Source organism: Fomitopsis serialis, assembly GCF_022376445.1.
Source record: "Fomitopsis serialis strain Sig1Antser10 chromosome Unknown B0H18scaffold_16, whole genome shotgun sequence".
In the NCBI taxonomy this organism is placed as follows: domain Eukaryota; kingdom Fungi; phylum Basidiomycota; class Agaricomycetes; order Polyporales; family Fomitopsidaceae; genus Fomitopsis; species Fomitopsis serialis.
The window spans coordinates 498852-514773 of NW_025954976.1; the positions used below are offsets into that span (position 1 = coordinate 498852).

Below are 15922 nucleotides of genomic sequence, written 5' to 3' on the forward strand. Positions count from 1 at the left end.
TCCGAAGATGACGGTCCTCGCTGTTTCACGCCAGGCCTGCAGCCACGCCGCTGCCCTCCCGCCGGCGCTCTCTCCCCTCATCATTCCCATCAATGCGCCGGCCTCCCGCGGACCACACGTCCCCTTTCGGACGCCTGGAGACCACCCCGGCAGACGCCGTCCCCGTGTACACGACCGCATCAGGCTGCACGACGCGCGCAATTTTGAACTCTCTGTCCACCTCACTGCACTTCTGCTCTACCATGGCATCCAGCTTCATCGGGTTCGCTCACTCTCCCTAGCCCTGCTGCATAGCAACTGATGCCACTCGGCACAGAAAGCCTATTTCTCTTATTTCTCATTCAGATGTACGATACCGGGGTATCCTAGCGGGCATCGACCCAGCCGCGTCGACCATCCAGCTCTCCAACGGTGCGTGATACTCTGCACGACGCGTTGCCAGCTCTGATGATGTTACGCCAGTGTACTCGATGGGGACAGAGTCGCGGCGGTAAGTGTCTTTACCCGGTTACCATAGCTCTTCGTGATGAAGTATTGCGGATGTCAACGAGTATAGCTCGACTGTCCGAGAGCGCATAACAACCGTGTGGATGTTTCCGCTGCCTTCCTTCTGATTCGTGATTTCGATGTGCCTTCTGCATCGCGGGCGCTGACGTGTCTTGTCTCTAGCCCGCCAGAACAGTTCATTCCGCCTGTGCAAGAGCCCTACCATACATCATCTTTCGCGCTTCAGAAGTGAAGGATCTCGCAGTCGATGAACCAGGACCAAGGCGAAACGTTCACGATGACCCGGCTGTCCTGGGGTAAGTCTTCGCCTTCTGTTGCAGGGCATTTATGCAGTGATGAAACCATTCACGGATGTAAACGAGCTTCGTGCTCACATAACCGAGAGCGCATTTCTGTGTGGATAACCCGTTGCCTTCCTTCTGACGCGCCATTGCCTTGTACAACGAACATGATGCTCACGACGACTTAGGCCTCGGCACCGATGCTGAACAATGGATTCTCCACTCCTTACCAGCAAACTTTCCCTCCCCAATCCGCGGCTTCCCAACAATCTCAACCCTCGCAGTCTGCAAGGCAACCACCATATCCTGTCCGGCAGCCATCGGCGCAACCCTCTGCTCCACAGGCAAACGGTTCGTCACCTGGAGGGTCGTCTCCGCAGAGCGCGCAAGCGGCGGGCAGCCGTCCCACGCGGAACAATTCGGTCCATACTGCCACAGCATCCCTGGAGACGGTCGAGCGTGCCCTCGGTGACCTACGCGTCTCTCAGGCTACCGCGAACGGCGCACCTGTACCGCGTTCCGGCGGCCGACGCGGTGGACGGGGACAGGGGGGCGACCTCCGCGTTCCCGCGACGGACTTTGACTTCCAGAGCTCGAATGCGCGGTTCGACAAGTCCGCCATCTCGCCGCGGGGGACACCGAAAACTGACGGGGGAGCTGATGGGGAGAAGGACGAGAAGGAGAAGGCCGCTGAGGAGGAGGCCGCGTATAACCCAAAGAGGTCGTTCTTCGACTCGTTATCCTCGGGGAGCAACGGTCCTTCGGCGGATGCAAGGGGCGGTGGACGTGGGGGCCGTAGGGGAGGCGGGAGGAATAGGAGAGAGGAGGAGAGGGAAAGGAACGTTGCGACGTTTGGTGAGCCTGGTGGTGTGGGTCTTATGGGCCCTGGGCAGTACGTTGGCGGCTGGGGAGGGTACGGCAGGCGAGGCGGAGGTAGGGGAAGGCGAGGCGCGGCTGCTACCGCTGTAGCGCGTTAGCTGTGCATGGCCTTCACATGGACTCGTAGTGTGATTGTTTGGTGTGGTGTTCGACAGTAGGTTGAACGAGGTATCGCTTGTGGTCTGCTTTGCCTGTTGGTCTTTCATCCTGTTTGTTGTTCCTGACTGCTCGGCTGAGCCGTTTTCCTGAGACACAAACTTCTTGTATCCACTTGAGTAGGATGAGCACAGAGAATACCCGCGTACTGCGAATGAACACGGTAGCTGGTCGAGGTATGTCGACGATTACTGAGTATGTACTGAGTAGATGGCATCATGCATAGCGAGGATGTCTCAGACTGCCAAGTATTGCGGGACTCATCGAGCTTATCGACGAATCATTCTACATATTCTTGACATTAATCACGACTGTCAATGTCGCGTGAAAGTCACAATGTAGGTGTGCGAGGTGTGCGCCTGTGCGCGATGTGTCTAACAACGACACCTTCCATCTTGGGATGCGCCCAGCGTGGGAACATTGCAAACTTAGTGATCGGGACCGCGTACATGTAGCGTTCACTCCCACTTGCAACATGGCTCAGCACATTCCTCTCATCGCCACCCGGTTGCTCTCACTGCCCAGTCTGCTCACGCAGATATCCAGGAGCCTGATATAGGTGAGTGGTGCTGCAGTACTTATACTTGTGTGATGAAACGCACTGGGCTCTGAGACATACTCCGAGATGTCACGCACTACGTCCTCACGAGGATGGCGGCCTAGAAAACCGTTAACTGACCTATTCTGTGATCCATTGCATGTCCTCATCATGAACTGACACATCACCCTCAGGACAGGCGAACCTACGACATCGCCTCCATGGCATCGACCGGCAACGAAAATGCCACCGTTCCCACTACAGCTGGGAGCAGCACGGACGCGCAGGTAGAAGACTTCGTCGATGTGGTGAATGACATGGCAAACGGATTAGCGTCCGTCAGAGAGACGATAAAATCACTACAACAGCAGTGCGTACGCCGCGTCACGTTCTTACGCGTTAACTCATTTTCGCCTTGGCAATTTGTAGGCATGCAGCGGCTCAACTAGAGACGAAAAATGGCATTTCGCTGCTATCCCTCAAGCACCACATGATGCTGTCATACATTCAATCGCTGGCACTGATCTCTTCTCGACGAGCCGCTGGAGACTCGTTGACTGACAAGACACCGCCTGCAATGCCGTTCGGTGCACCTGAGCGTACTGCGCGAGGATCGGGAGCGGGTGATCGTGTCGACTCAGTCATCGAGGCCCGTGTTGTTCTTGAGAAGATCAAGGTGCTTGAGGGGCGTATGAAGTACCAGATCGAGAAGCTGGTGCGCGTTGCGGAAGAAGCACCCTCTGCCTCAGTAAACGGCGAGTGATCATCAGCTCTGTTTGCGAACAAATGGGCTTATCCGTGTCCATAGACCCTCTCGCGTTCCGACCCAACCCTCAAGCCCTCATGGATCAAGAATCCGACTCAGAAGGAGAGGACGAAGGGCGCGAGCAGACTCGTGAGCGCAACGGGATCTACCGTCCTCCCAAGCTCGCGCCCATGCCCTACACCGAGCCTCGTGCGGAGAAGGACAAATCCCGCCGCCTCCCCATCCCAAATGCTCTCTCCTCCCTCGCGCACCTTGATCCATCACAACCGTTCGTAGAGTCTAACTCTGGCCTTGGCGCGACCCCCGCGCTCATGTCCACCCGTGCACGCGAGCTGCAACGCATGACAGAGTTCGAGGAGGAGAACATGATGCGGTTAGTGATGAAGAAAAAGGACGCACGGAAGCGGAAGGTGGACGAGGCGGATATCGCGCTGGGTGGGACGGGCGCTGCGTCGAGCAGGCGCGGGCGTGGTGGCGGATTCAACGACGAGTTCAGTGATATTCTCAAGTCTGTTGGGCGCAGCCGCAGGAGCGCCGTTGGCGACGGGTATGAGGAGTTGCGGGAGAGGGGCAAGAAGCAGAGCGCGCTTGTTCGCTCGAGAGCCCGGTCGGCGGACGTGGATGATGTGGGCGATGATGGGCCGAAGGCAAGGAAGAGGAGCCGGTTCGAGAAGGAGGTCAAGGCGTCAAAGAAGAGAAGTTCGGTGAAGCGCAAATCGTAGTGTAGTGTCTGCAGGCAGTTGGCGGTCCATGGTGTTACGCTTCTCCCGTCAATACACATATAGCTCTGTCCAGGCTCGACCATCTAAACCTGAATGAATAAACCAACTAAGCTGCCGCAGCACATTGCGGACGTGGATCGTAAAGTAGCTTTAGATAAATCCATGAGGTGCCTGTCCGTGTATGCAAGAGTATCGGTCCATGCAATGCCAGCCAACCCCAGTCCTCCCTCCAGCTCGACTCACGCCTTCCCCGCCGCGAGCATCTCCTTCTTCATCGCAATCTCGTCCTTCAGCATCGCGATCCGACTGTCCAGCCTCGAACTCAGGTCCACCTGCTGCGTCGCGAGCGCCAACGCCTTCTCCAGCAGCCCCTCCGCCTCGCCCATCGCGCCCACCCACACCTCGCGCCTCTCCGCCTCGCCCAGTTCCTCCTTCCGCACGTCCGCGTGCGCGGCATCCACGCCGGGGACGCCCTCCGTGCGCGCCTGCGCCTCCTTCAGCGCGAGCACCGCGAGCTCGAAGAGCGCGACGCCCCCGACCCACGTGCTCACCTTCACCTGGGCGTGCTGCGCGTGTGCGTCGGCGAGGAACTCGCGCGCCGGGCCGTACGCCCCTGCGGTGCGGTGCGTGATCCCGAGGATCAGTGCGCGGATCGCGAGCTCGTCGGGCGTGTCGAGGTCTGGGGGCGCGGGTGTGGGCAGCGTGGGCGTGGACGGGGATAGCGTGGGTGTCGCTGTGGCTGTGGACGGGGAGGCCACTGTGTCCGACGGGATGAGTGGGCTTTGGATGGTCGGTGATGGCATGAGGGCGCCGAGCTCCGTTATGTGGGCTAGAGCGACGTCGCGCGTTATCCGAGAGTGCGTGTTCCAGACTGTAGACGGTCAGTTTCTCAAATACAAAACAAACCAGGTAGTTAGGCAGTACGCACATATTGCAAGCTCTGTCAGTCATTGCACTGTGAGCGAGAAAATCGGGCAGCAAGATGAAAGCGGACATACCCTCGGCAGGACTAATCTTCATAACCTGGACGTAGCCGTCCTCTGAGCCAGTGAGCCGTGTCGCCTTCTCTTTATAGAAGGCCACTGCCACAGCACAGATATTCAGCCATGGTCTGCAGACTGACGGCACTAATCAACGCACGCTTCTTTTTGATGAACACCTCCGTGGGCAAGTCCTTGCCCCCAATCTTCTTCTTGTCCAACAAGCCGGGATCTGCTCGAGCAGCTCCTTCGCCCTGTCGAGGTTACCTAACGATACATAGCAGCCTGCCCACCCGCCGAGGAAGTGAGCTTTCCGGATGCACGACGCTGGTGGAAGATCGTGCGCACCAGCAGCGATGAAGTAGTACGTCCCGTGGCTCCAGCTGTTGACCTTCGTCATGTCGATGAACGTATCCGCCGCTTCTTGGTAGCGCCGCTGCGAGAGCAGCGTCCAGGCCAACTCGAAGATTAACTACCGCAGCCGGTCGCATTTGTGTGAGTACGCGGAGTCCCGTGCGGGGAAACAGTGGGTCGACTTACCAGCCCGTCAGCTTGTGCAAAGGTGTGCGGGCGCTCAGGCTTCAGCCCATCTTGGAGCACCTTGATCGCCCCTTGGGTGTCGTAGGACATCCGGAGGATCTTCGCCTACATGAGTGTTAACCACCGCACACGCATACTGTATACCAGAATGAGTGCTCTCGTACCCGATTGAGTATCCATAACGAGCCGTTCGGATACCTCGACGAAAGCCTATCCGCCGTGATGAGCACCCCCGCAGGCCAGCTCAGCCATGACAAAAGCACGTACTTGTCGACGATGGCACCGTACTGCCGGAGGATGTGCTGTTCATCCGCCTGGTATCCCGAGAGCAGGAGGACGACGCCGTGGTAAGTCATGAGCGCTAACCTGAACGCATCCGAATCCCCAAATCGGAGCCGCGAACGCCGAGCCGTCAGCGAGCTTGGTCATGACAAGAGGGGGCGCATGCCGAGTAACCGGGGATGCAGCTGGAGGAGGGGGAGGGATAGGAGAGGGGACGCACCCGGCGAAGACACCATGTACGTCGGTGTAGTTGGCGGAGACCGCGAGCGCTTGGAGGGCGAGCTTGCGATCGCTGGTGAACCCGAGGAAGCCCACCACTCCTCTGTTGCATTACAGGTCGGGTGAGACACCGATGCATCGGAGTGTCGGCGCACGTACCGGATCTTAGCGGGTAGGAGGGAGAAGACGAGGTTGAACAAGCTGTGTGGGTGGATCAGCGAGGCTATACGGGCGCACGACGACCGCTCATCCAGCGCTCACCCATATCCTGCGGGGGCACGTACGTGTCAACTTCCTCGAGGCGTCAGACGGGGTGAGTGAGTTACGCACCGAATGCAGTCCCTGACAGGATGAGCTCGTCGACGGAGCCGCGCTCGGCGTGGACGCGGGTCTCGAGGGAGAGCGACGTCATGCTTGAGCTGAGGCTCGACGGCGCCGACGCAGTCAACCCACCCGTGAACCGGCTGAAGAAGCCGGAGCGTCGGGAGATGGTGCTTGCGGGCGTCGAGGGCGTCGTCGTGTTGTTAGTCGCGACGCTGAGCGTGGACGACGCCGCGGAGGACGCAACGGACGGCGTGTTGCTCCGCGGTGGGGACGTGGCGGGCGTCGCATAGGCATCGAGCCCGTGCGGGTAGACGGTCTTGTAGAGTCTGTGGGCGCGGCTGTGTGAGGATGTGCAGGCTCGGACCGACCTACGCAGCCAACGCACTTTGTGAATTTGGAGTGGGCACTGTGGGAGGGTCAGATAGGCTAGCAAAGAAAGGGGAGGCTCTTGACCTGTTGAGAGAGTACAGACACTGCAGGTACCCCATGTAGGACTCGCTGTCGACAGCGGCATGGTAACGGTTAGAGGAGCTCGGCTGCAGCGACAGGCTGGACAGACCTGAGAGCATGGTTGAGGCCAAGGAGGATGACGGCGTCGGAGTTGAGGAGCTCCCATTCTGTGCCAGGCGGGAACTGAGTGGTGCGCTTCGCATACTTGGACGCTTTGAGCTGCTTCTTGGAGCCTGCCTCGGAGAGGGAGAGACAGCGCTGGGCCTCGGCAAGCAGGCCCGTCTGCGAGAAGGTCAAATCACGGTTGGCTGCGCAGAATATATCTACACTGACCTCCATGCCGAGGGCGGCCTCGAGAAAGGCGCATACACCCAGTCCAAGCTGGTGGAAGGGGCTGTCGGACTCGGAGGCTGCGAATATGTTGCGGGAATCCTCAAGCTCGTTCTGGAAGAGCTGGTCAAAGCCGTGGGTAGCGTCGGTGAGCTGCTGCTGGACGTCTTCGTCTGCGGAGGCCATGGTGGGGGATGTGGGAGGGGAGATGGCAAGTACTGGGCGAGAGATGGTAGGCAGCCGCCGGACGCGCATCAGCCACAGGGGCGACGACGCGTAAATAGGCGCGTCTCCCAGGAGCGCGTCACGCACCCGCGCTCGTCTCGGCCATGGCCGCCGAGCCGGTGGGCGCCGGCGCGTAGAGAGGAAGCTCAGGCCTGAGGCCTGAGGTCGCTGCGAGCGGCACACGCCCACCGACGATGAGCGACGTCCACGCCCGCATCTCCGCCTTCGAGGCCCTCGCAAGCAGCCCCGCCCCCCGCCCCTGCACCCGCCCCCTCTCCCCCGACGCCGCCGCCCGCTTCGACCCCATCGCCCACTCGCCCTCCCCGTCTCCTCCCGCCCTCGGCCGCAAAACATCCCTCATCGACCTCCACGACTGGGTCCTCGACGACGGCCCCCGCAACAGCCCCCCAGGCCTGCCCTCCCCGCCAGGCCTCGCTCCACTGCGCCCAGCCTCAGTCCGCGTCACGTCTCTGCGCCCCTCATCCACCTCGAGTCCGCACCCTCTGCACACCCCGCGCCGCCCCTCCCTCCCCGCAAGCCGTCCTACACCTCTCTTCGCTCCGTCTCGGCCTCAGCATCTATATCGCCCGTAACATCCCGCCCACCACCCGCGCCGCCCAAGCGCAAACCTCCACCACGAGATTCGCTCTCTGCAGAACACTCTTACCCTCCCGCCCTCAGCCTTGGACTTGCCCTCCCCGCCCCTGCCTCGCGCCATGCTCCCGCCTCATCCATATCTTCCTTCCACTCCGTATCTCTGTCTGATGGCGGAGATCCCGCCTCGCCTTCGACGCCAAATTGCGTCGCACCGTCTCCCTCTGACACGGTGAGCATAGCAGAGTCCTTCGAGCAGATCTCCGTCTCCTCTGTCGCCCCCGAGCTCCCTCGCCGGCCCCCTCAGAGCCCCCAAAACTCCCCCAGCGCCCGCCTTCCGTCAGTCCCAACGTCACCACCAAGTCGCTCGGGTCCTCTCCCCGCCCGCCCTCCGCAAAACCCTCGCCCCCACCGCGCGCCGCGACCACAAAACCGCCGCCTCCCCCGCCCCCACGCGCGCCCTCGTCACGCGCATCCACAGGCTCGTCCGCCTCCGGCACGTCGACCTCGCTCTCCTTCTCCGACCGCGCCTCCATTCTCAGCCTCAGCACTTCGCCCTCTCCTCTAGCTCCCACCTCGCACCGAGCAGCTCCTCCCTCGCCACCTCAAGTCCAGCCCATCTCCGCCTCCCCAATCCTCTCCAGCTCACCCGCTCTGCGCCGATCCCATCTGTGGCCCGCCGGCGGTACGAGACGCTCTTCGCGCGGAATCTCTACGCACAGAACGCAGCGCGGAAGGACGTCGCATCGCCGCCGCCCGGGGCGCGTGCGCGCAAAGCAGCCGGCTGGCGCGGGCTCTCCGTCGATCTGCTCACGACCCCGGAGGCACAGCAGGCGGGGGACGCGGACGGCGAGGAGCGCCTAGACGGGGAGACGGTGCGCGCGATATGGGTGCGCTCGAAGCTCGAGCGGAGGACGCTCAAGGCGATATGGTGCGTCGCGCTCTTCTCTCTCTCACGGACGGACTGTGCTCATGCGGGATGCGGGATGTGTGCAGGTCGGAGTGTGACCCTGCGGGCACGGGCTCGCTCGACCTCGAGGGCTTCATTCGCGGGATGTGGCGGATCGACGAGGAGCTCCGGCGCGCGCAGTTGCGGAGCGGGCTCGGGCTCGCCCTCGGCCGTCACGGCTCGATTGCGAGCATGACCTCGCGGGGGAGGGCGCGGGTAGCAGAGGCGGGACGAGGCTGCTCCTGCGATAGCAGGGCCGTGCAGGTGATGGACTGACGATGCTAGTGAAACGTGCTTAGTGCTTCGATGGCTGTGTGGCTTTGTTAATGTGGTGGTGCAATGGACTTCGTGGCTGGCTCTTTGGTGTGTGAAGATGTAGCTTTATCCTGGTTCGTGTGCAATGGACGTATACCCGCGCATAGTGACAACACTTCTGGAGCTGTGCATGTGTATGCAGATCGTGGACCAGTGGGAAGATGCAAGGTGGCATTTACGTTACTCTCTACCGTGACGATGACAGGACTCAACTCGAATACTACGAAGTCAGACAATATTACGCTCCGAGGCTAAGTCCCAATCCTCCTCGTGTCCTCTATCACTGGGGTTCTGTCATACTGCCGAGGACCATATTGTACAACGCCGCCATCCGCATCTCGAAAACGCTCACAATGGTGTGCTCCAATAGTCCGCGCTTAGGCCGCACGCCACCAACGCGTTACGCAGAGACAAGAGTGCTACGAACAACAGCCTGGCATGAATTGCACGTTACAAGTACCTTAGGGCAGCTCTGGGCAGGTGCGTTTTTCATTGAGAGTCAGTCCCGATTCTATCGTCCTCATAAGGTGTCCCTCCACACTCAGGCTCACAGTCATCGTCAAAGACAGGGGTGAATTCTAGACCGAGATCGTGGTCGCTTGGTGCTGTGCTCTGCGGATGCTCAGGAAAAAGTGGGAGAGGATGAGCGGTGTGAATCTGGTGCATAATCCGCGAGGGTCAGGTGGGCGCATGGGAATAGCACTGTGCATACTGACATGCCGTTGAAGATTGACGTGTCGTCGAAGACCTGGGTGTTGCGAGACGCGGTTATGCGCGGTATGGTATGGATACATCCGAGGCCTACCTTGGTCACGGTCAAGACGGCGTCGGCGACGTTCAGGAAGAGATGCACGCTGTGTACCACAGTAAACGCGTCAGAAATACGCAGCGCGATTGCGATGTGCACCAACATGAAATAGATGGCACCTTTGGAATGGATCAGCCCATAAATCATCACATGGAGGACAGTATATAATTTGCGCTCACCATTCAGAAGCAGTCTCGTAGAGACACTATCATCATCTTCGGCCTTCCGCGCGAGATCCCGCAGCATACCCCTCGTCCTGTACCAGGTGAGGAAGAGGATAAGCGCATCGTGTATGATGTTGAGTATCCTCATCAGAATCTTCACTGCCAACATGGACAACTACGCCGTGAGTGCTGGTCAGACTCACAGGCAGAGCGTGGCTTACACCTGTACCATAAGGGTTCACTAATGTACAGGCATAACGGATGAGGCACTCACGTGTCACCAAGGCCGGCGGTCACCGTGCTGTGCAACGCACAATTCAGAGGCGGTGGCAAGGCTTGCTGCGTCGCGCGTGAGTAGGTGTACTGCACACCCATTTACATCATTTACGTCAGCGGACCTGCAGTGAGCGTCACCATCGGGGGGATGCTCACAATGCTCGTGGTGAACTGGAACAGGACCAAGGACGATACTAGCGCGGGGAGCTTCCAGTCAGAGACGGAGAGCTCGAGGGCGTGACCGGATCGCGGAGAGTACTGTTGAGGCGGAATGTCAGCTACGATCTACTGCGCCTATTGTAGATGACAGAACGTCACCTCCACAGATGATGAAGAGGATGCAGGTTATGGCGTTCACAGTCTGTGTCATGGCGTATGCACTGTCAGCGTGATACCGTGGTTGCCATACGATTCAGCGAGGTGAGCAGTATATTGATACAGATGCCACACGCACCTCTGTCTCGCAGTGTGGATGAGTGACATTGAGATTATGAGAGAAGCAGGCGCAGCACTCAAGAGGGCACTGACCTTGCAATCGACGGCACTGAGAGCGATTAATTCAAGGATCAAGTACGGTATCATCAGGTGTCTGTTCAAGATGTACAAAAGGCTCGGTCCTGTGATCTTGCTTTGCCATATGAGCTCGACGCTTTCGGAAGTCGTGAGTAGAGTATCGTAGAAATACAGCGCTTCCCAAAAGAAAAAAAAAGTATGCGTACTAATCACCACGACGTTCTCGGCTGTTAATCAAGGTGGAGACGCACCTGCCGCAGCGGCGGTGCAGCGGTTCGTGGTAACTCTGTGGACAGATAGGGATGCCACGTTCGACTCGTCAGCTTCAGTACTTATAGGTGACGGGGAGCACGTACGCTAGAAATACAGCATGGTCCATGCAGGCGGTGACAAGTAGAGGCGGTCCTAGAGAGATGGTATGAACATGGACTGAATTTACCCTTGCGTTTATAAGGCCGCTGTCTGAGGATGCATCTGCAGGTGGCCACAGACCACCGGCCAGTGGCTGAGAACTAGCTCAGGATGTGGCCTCGAAGTGTGGAGCACACTGGCAAAAGACGCCAGGGAATTAGAATACAACGACCACATCGATGATCAATCAATATCCAATAGTGGCCAGTACTATCAGTGCTCACTTGATCAGCCACGTCGGCGTTGACTAGACGAGGTTGTTATTACGAATGAGCAGAATTTGTATGCGCAGACAGCTTGTGTATCCATGCACATGTCAAGTTAGTCCAGTAGCTGTGAGATTTCTATCATGATGTAAGCTGTTCGTCAATGAGGATCGATGATAGTACTAGAACCGTGACGGTCAACCTGGGCATTGCACGTACAATCGCAGTCTGTTGCGGCCAGAAGTGGTGCGGTTGTGCAACGTCCAACCCACATCGTAACTCAGGCTACACACTACAACGAACGGGTACTGCATGAGATCATGCGCTGACGTTATTGTTCACCCTGATGTTGAAAGGCAGGTCCATCGTCGCATTGCTATGGAACACTGTCGAGCCAAAGCACCCGCGAAGGAGGCATTGATACTTCACTATGATCAACAGGGCCTGGTTCAGTATCCGCGGCAACAAGAGTCAAGCAGAGGATACCGTTATAAGGTCGTGTACATGACCGTGTACATGTACCGCCACCACGACACCACCAATTATTCTAAAGTCTATGGTAGAACGTAAACTCGTTCCGCTTCGTTCTCGTGTGTCTGGATCCCGCCGAAGTCACCGCCATCCTCGTTGACACAGGGATTGAACTCCAGAATCGACACTGTGCTGGCCTGTGTACACACAGGATCTTCAATAGCGTACAGCGCTTTGCGAATGCTCAGGAAGAGATGTGAAAGGATAAGCGGTGTAAATCTGTATACAAATTGGCCACATGTCAGCTAATGGGTATTATGCAGATTTACAAGACGACGAACATGGCGCTGAAGATCGACGTATCGGTAAAAATCTGTGAGCATGGGAAAGAGCAAAGCTGTAAGCTCGACCCAGATGGGCGTTGTGCACGCGCACGAGAACGCAAACTCACCCCGGTTGCGGTAAGGACGGCATCGACAACGTTCAAGATTAGATGGACTCTGCAGACGTGCATCATCAACATGATTCGGTCCGGGCCGACGAAGGCCTATGCACGTACACGAAGTAGATGGAACCTTCGAGGTGAAATGAGCCTACGGAGCAATGATACCGGAGGATGTCTCCATCTTACACTCACCATTCAGGAGAAGTCTTGTGACGACACTTTTCGACGACACTGTATTACTTATGAGGTTGGAGCCCTCGCGTCTTGTACCAGATGAGGACGAGGATGAGACCATCGTGGATGATATTGAAGACCCTTGTTATGATTCTCACTGCATCCAACCGACGCAATGAGTACGTGTGAACTTGCAGCGCAGTACACTACGCGAATAAAGCGGCCTACATCTGTCGGATATCACGGTCGATTATAATATCCAGACCGATTGATATGGATGTACATGAGCCTGCACTTACGTGTTGTTGAGGCCAACGGTCACTGCGCTGTGCATCGTACAGTTCAGCGGCGGTGGCAAGATTTGAGGCGTAATCTGCGAGTAGCTGTACTGCATAGTTATATATCCCAGCACTCAGTACACGGATGGACTCTAGAAGGATGATGGTACTCACCAGACACGCACCGAACTGAAAGAGCACAAAGGATATACCAACATGGGTAGCTTCCAGTCGGAGACGTAGACATCGATGCTGTAGATGCGGATCGCGGAAAGGGCTACCAGATGGCCAAGGATTGGATAAGTTGAGGAGACATCCCTTAACGATAGGACGATACCTCCGTAGACGATGAAGCACACACACGTTATAGCATTCACCGTCTGAGCCATGACTTATGTGCTATGACACGGATCGATCAGCATACAGAGACGTAGCAGTCTTCCTCACGTACCTCTGCAAAAATCCAACACACACGTATATCAGCACAGGCTTAGCAGTTCGAGGAGACACTGACCTCGCAGTTCGCAGTGTCATTGATAGCGATTAACTCGAGGATGAGGTACGGAATCATCAGGTATCGGTTGGCAATGTACAGCACGCTCGCTCCGGCTATCTTGCGCTGCCATATCAGCTCAACACTGTCGGAGAACGTGAGCAGGGTGTCGTAGAAGTACAAGGCTGTCCAATTCTGCTCGTCATCCAAGTATTCACAGACTGTCATTAGAGTGAGAACGTACTGGCCGCAGCGATAGCACATCGGTTCGTGATTACGCTGTTCAAAAGTTCTGAATCAGTTGTTGGCACCGATTACAACGTTCACATACGTCAGAGATACTGCATGGTCCATGATCCATGCGGACGAATAACCGTGGAGCGATGGTGAATGTCTGTGGAAGAGCCTTTGTCTGCATAAGCGGCGATGCCAGCGGGTCATGGCAGCCACTGACACCCATTCATTGCCACGGAGCGCCACTGGGCGCGAGTTCGGGCCGTCGATGTCCATGGACATCATGACCACGTCCACTTGTCGGGGACTCTGGTCCAACTACCATTCCAGTCTGCCTCAAGCCACTGTCTTTTGTGCAGCTGCAGTGACTGGGATAACATCTGCCGAACCTGATCAGCACAGTCGCAGCGACGCTCGCTCTCAAGTAGGTTAGCGCACAAATCCGACTTCCATCGGGTTCATGATGTCGATAACCATTTGGATTGACAAGCACGACACAGCATGGCCCTTGTGCGAATGGGGACGACTATTCAGTCACAATCCCGTTGAGTCGTTAGGCCACAGAACGCCCCGATCCAGTACCCAAGACAGCATCCTGTGTGTCAAACAGCTCGTATCAGCGACAAGGCCACCAGCGACTGAACGTGGGCGCCGTACTCGTCGAGCGCCAGTCCACCAGTGTTACAGAAGAAATGGATACCACTTCTTGTCAAATACTTCATTGCCTACACCAAGTCTATGCCAGCTCTAACTCATCGATAGCCCAGTCTTCATTGTCCTCATGCCCCTCCGTGAGTGGCGTGCCCGCGTGAGGCCCGACCCCTTCGGTCACGCCTTCTCCATCCTCGGGCGGTTGCGTATGTCTGAAGTTAGATCCGACATCTGACTCGGGGTAGAGACCAGCTGTTCCTTGGCGTAGTGGGCTTTCCGAATGCTGAGGAAGAAGTGGGAAAGGATAAGAGGCGTGAACCTAGAGACGGCTTAGTATTCGTAATATCCGATGCGGACGACTGGAACTTACACGGCGTTGAACACGGTAATGTCGTCAAACGTCTGTGAAGGTATTACTGGAGATGTCTAAGTAAGCCTTGGAAGCACGTACTCCCGTCACAGTGAGAACGGCGTCTAGGATATTGAGAACTAGATGGACTCTGTCATATGCATCAACAGTGATCTCGTCTACGTCGGGACTGCGCTCAGCTGACATGAAGTAGATGACACCTGCAAATCATCTTGGTGTCAATGCATCATAATGTCAAAACGAACGACAGACCATTGAGAAGTAGCCTTGTCATGAGGGTGTTGCGCATGTACAGTGCACTTCCGTACTCCCTGATCTGTCCCCTTGTCTTGTACCAGGTGAAGAGCAGTATGAGAGCGTCATGTATACAATTTAAAACACGGACGGCGACTTTCACTGTGGCGGTTGATTAGCGTAGAATGACGTTCTCCTGAGCACCAACATACGCCTGCATCACTCGTCAGCATTGCCTCGTATATAAACAGCAATGCAACTAACCGATAATCAAGATCAACTGGGACCGTATACTGCATGGTACAGTATGGTGGAGCAAGCAGAACCACCGATCTGCTCCGCGAGTAGGTGTACTTCAGCGTCGGGAGCTTCAGGGTCAAACAATTTTAAGCACATAAAAGTTGATACGCACGATATCAGTTCCAAACTGGAATAGCACTACAGAGGACACCAGAGCGGGAAGTTTCCAGTCAAAGCCGTAGAAATTGAGGCTGAGGACACGAATGGCGGAGAGAGCTGGGCCGACTCTCAGTGCAAGTCTTGCAATATAGAAAAACACTTTACCTGCGAAGACAAATATCAAGGAACACATGATACCGTCCGACACGAGATGTAAGACGTATGCCCTTCATGCGATGAGAATCATGAATGATTCGTAGCTCGGGCCACTAAGGAAAGGGGCCGCGTACCTCTGTCAAATGATGCATCCTGATCAGCAATAGCTCCTTTCGCGGCATGGGAACGAAGATCTTACCGAGCAGTCCTTCTCTGGCATCAGCACGAGTTGCAAAACAAGCCACAGGAGGATGAGATATCTGTTCAGGAAATATAGAACGCTCGCAGGGCTGATTTTGTGGCACCATATAAGCTCGATACTATCAGAGGAATTGAGCGCCATGTCATAGAGGTACAGCGCTGCGACGTTGAAGCTCAATGAACGGTTCTTGACTCTGGTAACCTGATGAGGACCCACCGGTGGCAGCCACGGTACAACGACTAGTGATCGTCCTGTAAGTAGAACCAGCGGTTAGACATTCGTAGACGGTAGACGGTCAGGACTGTAGCACCATACCCTGTCAGTACGGCTTGCTCCATGTTGCTCCTCTCACGCGCTGTTATGGCGAACGGACGTCGTGG

General features: G+C 56.9%; 9 protein-coding genes across 9 annotated transcripts; 4 read left to right on the forward strand and 5 right to left on the reverse strand.

The window, feature by feature from the left end:
• Positions 1-85: 85 nt before the first annotated feature.
• Positions 86-2143, forward strand: B0H18DRAFT_993487 (Scd6-like Sm domain-containing protein). Its single transcript, XM_048045198.1, has 5 exons — positions 86-262; positions 317-411; positions 463-490; positions 678-795; positions 977-2143. Exons 1-5 carry the CDS (start codon positions 93-95, stop codon positions 1763-1765), a joined length of 1200 nt encoding a protein of 399 aa, XP_047896243.1. The 5' UTR covers positions 86-92; the 3' UTR covers positions 1766-2143.
• Positions 2144-2582: 439 nt separating this feature from the next.
• B0H18DRAFT_1083835 (uncharacterized protein) lies at positions 2583-3849 on the forward strand (the record flags this gene model as incomplete). The annotated part of the gene is made up of 3 exons (XM_048031709.1): positions 2583-2731; positions 2791-3116; positions 3170-3849. The coding sequence occupies 3 exons, from the start codon at positions 2583-2585 to the stop codon at positions 3847-3849; spliced, it is 1155 nt and encodes a 384-aa protein (XP_047896244.1).
• A 239-nt stretch (positions 3850-4088) lies between these two features.
• B0H18DRAFT_993499 (uncharacterized protein) lies at positions 4089-7214 on the reverse strand (the record flags this gene model as incomplete). The annotated part of the gene is made up of 14 exons (XM_048045199.1): positions 6978-7214; positions 6754-6926; positions 6648-6692; positions 6197-6532; positions 6030-6071; positions 5872-5973; positions 5637-5735; positions 5534-5579; positions 5370-5474; positions 5178-5301; positions 4990-5061; positions 4848-4931; positions 4747-4789; positions 4089-4629 (listed from the first exon to the last, which is right to left on the reverse strand). Exons 1-14 carry the CDS (start codon positions 7158-7160, stop codon positions 4089-4091), a joined length of 1995 nt encoding a protein of 664 aa, XP_047896245.1. The 5' UTR covers positions 7161-7214.
• A 135-nt stretch (positions 7215-7349) lies between these two features.
• On the forward strand, positions 7350-7834 carry B0H18DRAFT_135246 (uncharacterized protein). The gene has a single exon (XM_048036797.1). It carries the CDS (start codon positions 7394-7396, stop codon positions 7790-7792), a length of 399 nt encoding a protein of 132 aa, XP_047896246.1. The 5' UTR covers positions 7350-7393; the 3' UTR covers positions 7793-7834.
• Positions 7835-8504: 670 nt separating this feature from the next.
• B0H18DRAFT_135254 (uncharacterized protein) lies at positions 8505-9118 on the forward strand. Its single transcript, XM_048036798.1, has one exon. The coding sequence runs from the start codon at positions 8680-8682 to the stop codon at positions 9016-9018; it is 339 nt and encodes a 112-aa protein (XP_047896247.1). The 5' UTR covers positions 8505-8679; the 3' UTR covers positions 9019-9118.
• Positions 9119-9635: 517 nt separating this feature from the next.
• B0H18DRAFT_1116886 (uncharacterized protein) lies at positions 9636-10675 on the reverse strand (the record flags this gene model as incomplete). Its single annotated transcript, XM_048033494.1, has 7 exons — positions 9636-9714; positions 9774-9984; positions 10045-10188; positions 10251-10270; positions 10344-10368; positions 10428-10563; positions 10619-10675. 7 exons carry the CDS (start codon positions 10673-10675, stop codon positions 9636-9638), a joined length of 672 nt encoding a protein of 223 aa, XP_047896248.1.
• A 1314-nt stretch (positions 10676-11989) lies between these two features.
• B0H18DRAFT_953142 (uncharacterized protein) lies at positions 11990-13812 on the reverse strand (the record flags this gene model as incomplete). The annotated part of the gene is made up of 12 exons (XM_048042164.1): positions 11990-12103; positions 12135-12185; positions 12358-12406; positions 12466-12499; positions 12544-12614; positions 12825-12913; positions 12989-13055; positions 13255-13256; positions 13318-13517; positions 13541-13575; positions 13628-13708; positions 13751-13812. The coding sequence occupies 12 exons, from the start codon at positions 13810-13812 to the stop codon at positions 11990-11992; spliced, it is 855 nt and encodes a 284-aa protein (XP_047896249.1).
• A 546-nt stretch (positions 13813-14358) lies between these two features.
• B0H18DRAFT_1116888 (uncharacterized protein) lies at positions 14359-14737 on the reverse strand (the record flags this gene model as incomplete). The annotated part of the gene is made up of 3 exons (XM_048033495.1): positions 14359-14500; positions 14552-14583; positions 14633-14737. The coding sequence occupies 3 exons, from the start codon at positions 14735-14737 to the stop codon at positions 14359-14361; spliced, it is 279 nt and encodes a 92-aa protein (XP_047896250.1).
• On the reverse strand, positions 14478-15562 carry B0H18DRAFT_993532 (uncharacterized protein). The gene is made up of 6 exons (XM_048045200.1): positions 15350-15562; positions 15198-15301; positions 15050-15138; positions 14804-14999; positions 14633-14751; positions 14478-14583 (listed from the first exon to the last, which is right to left on the reverse strand). Exons 1-4 carry the CDS (start codon positions 15375-15377, stop codon positions 14945-14947), a joined length of 276 nt encoding a protein of 91 aa, XP_047896251.1. The 5' UTR covers positions 15378-15562; the 3' UTR covers positions 14478-14583; positions 14633-14751; positions 14804-14944.
• Positions 15563-15922: the final 360 nt, after the last annotated feature.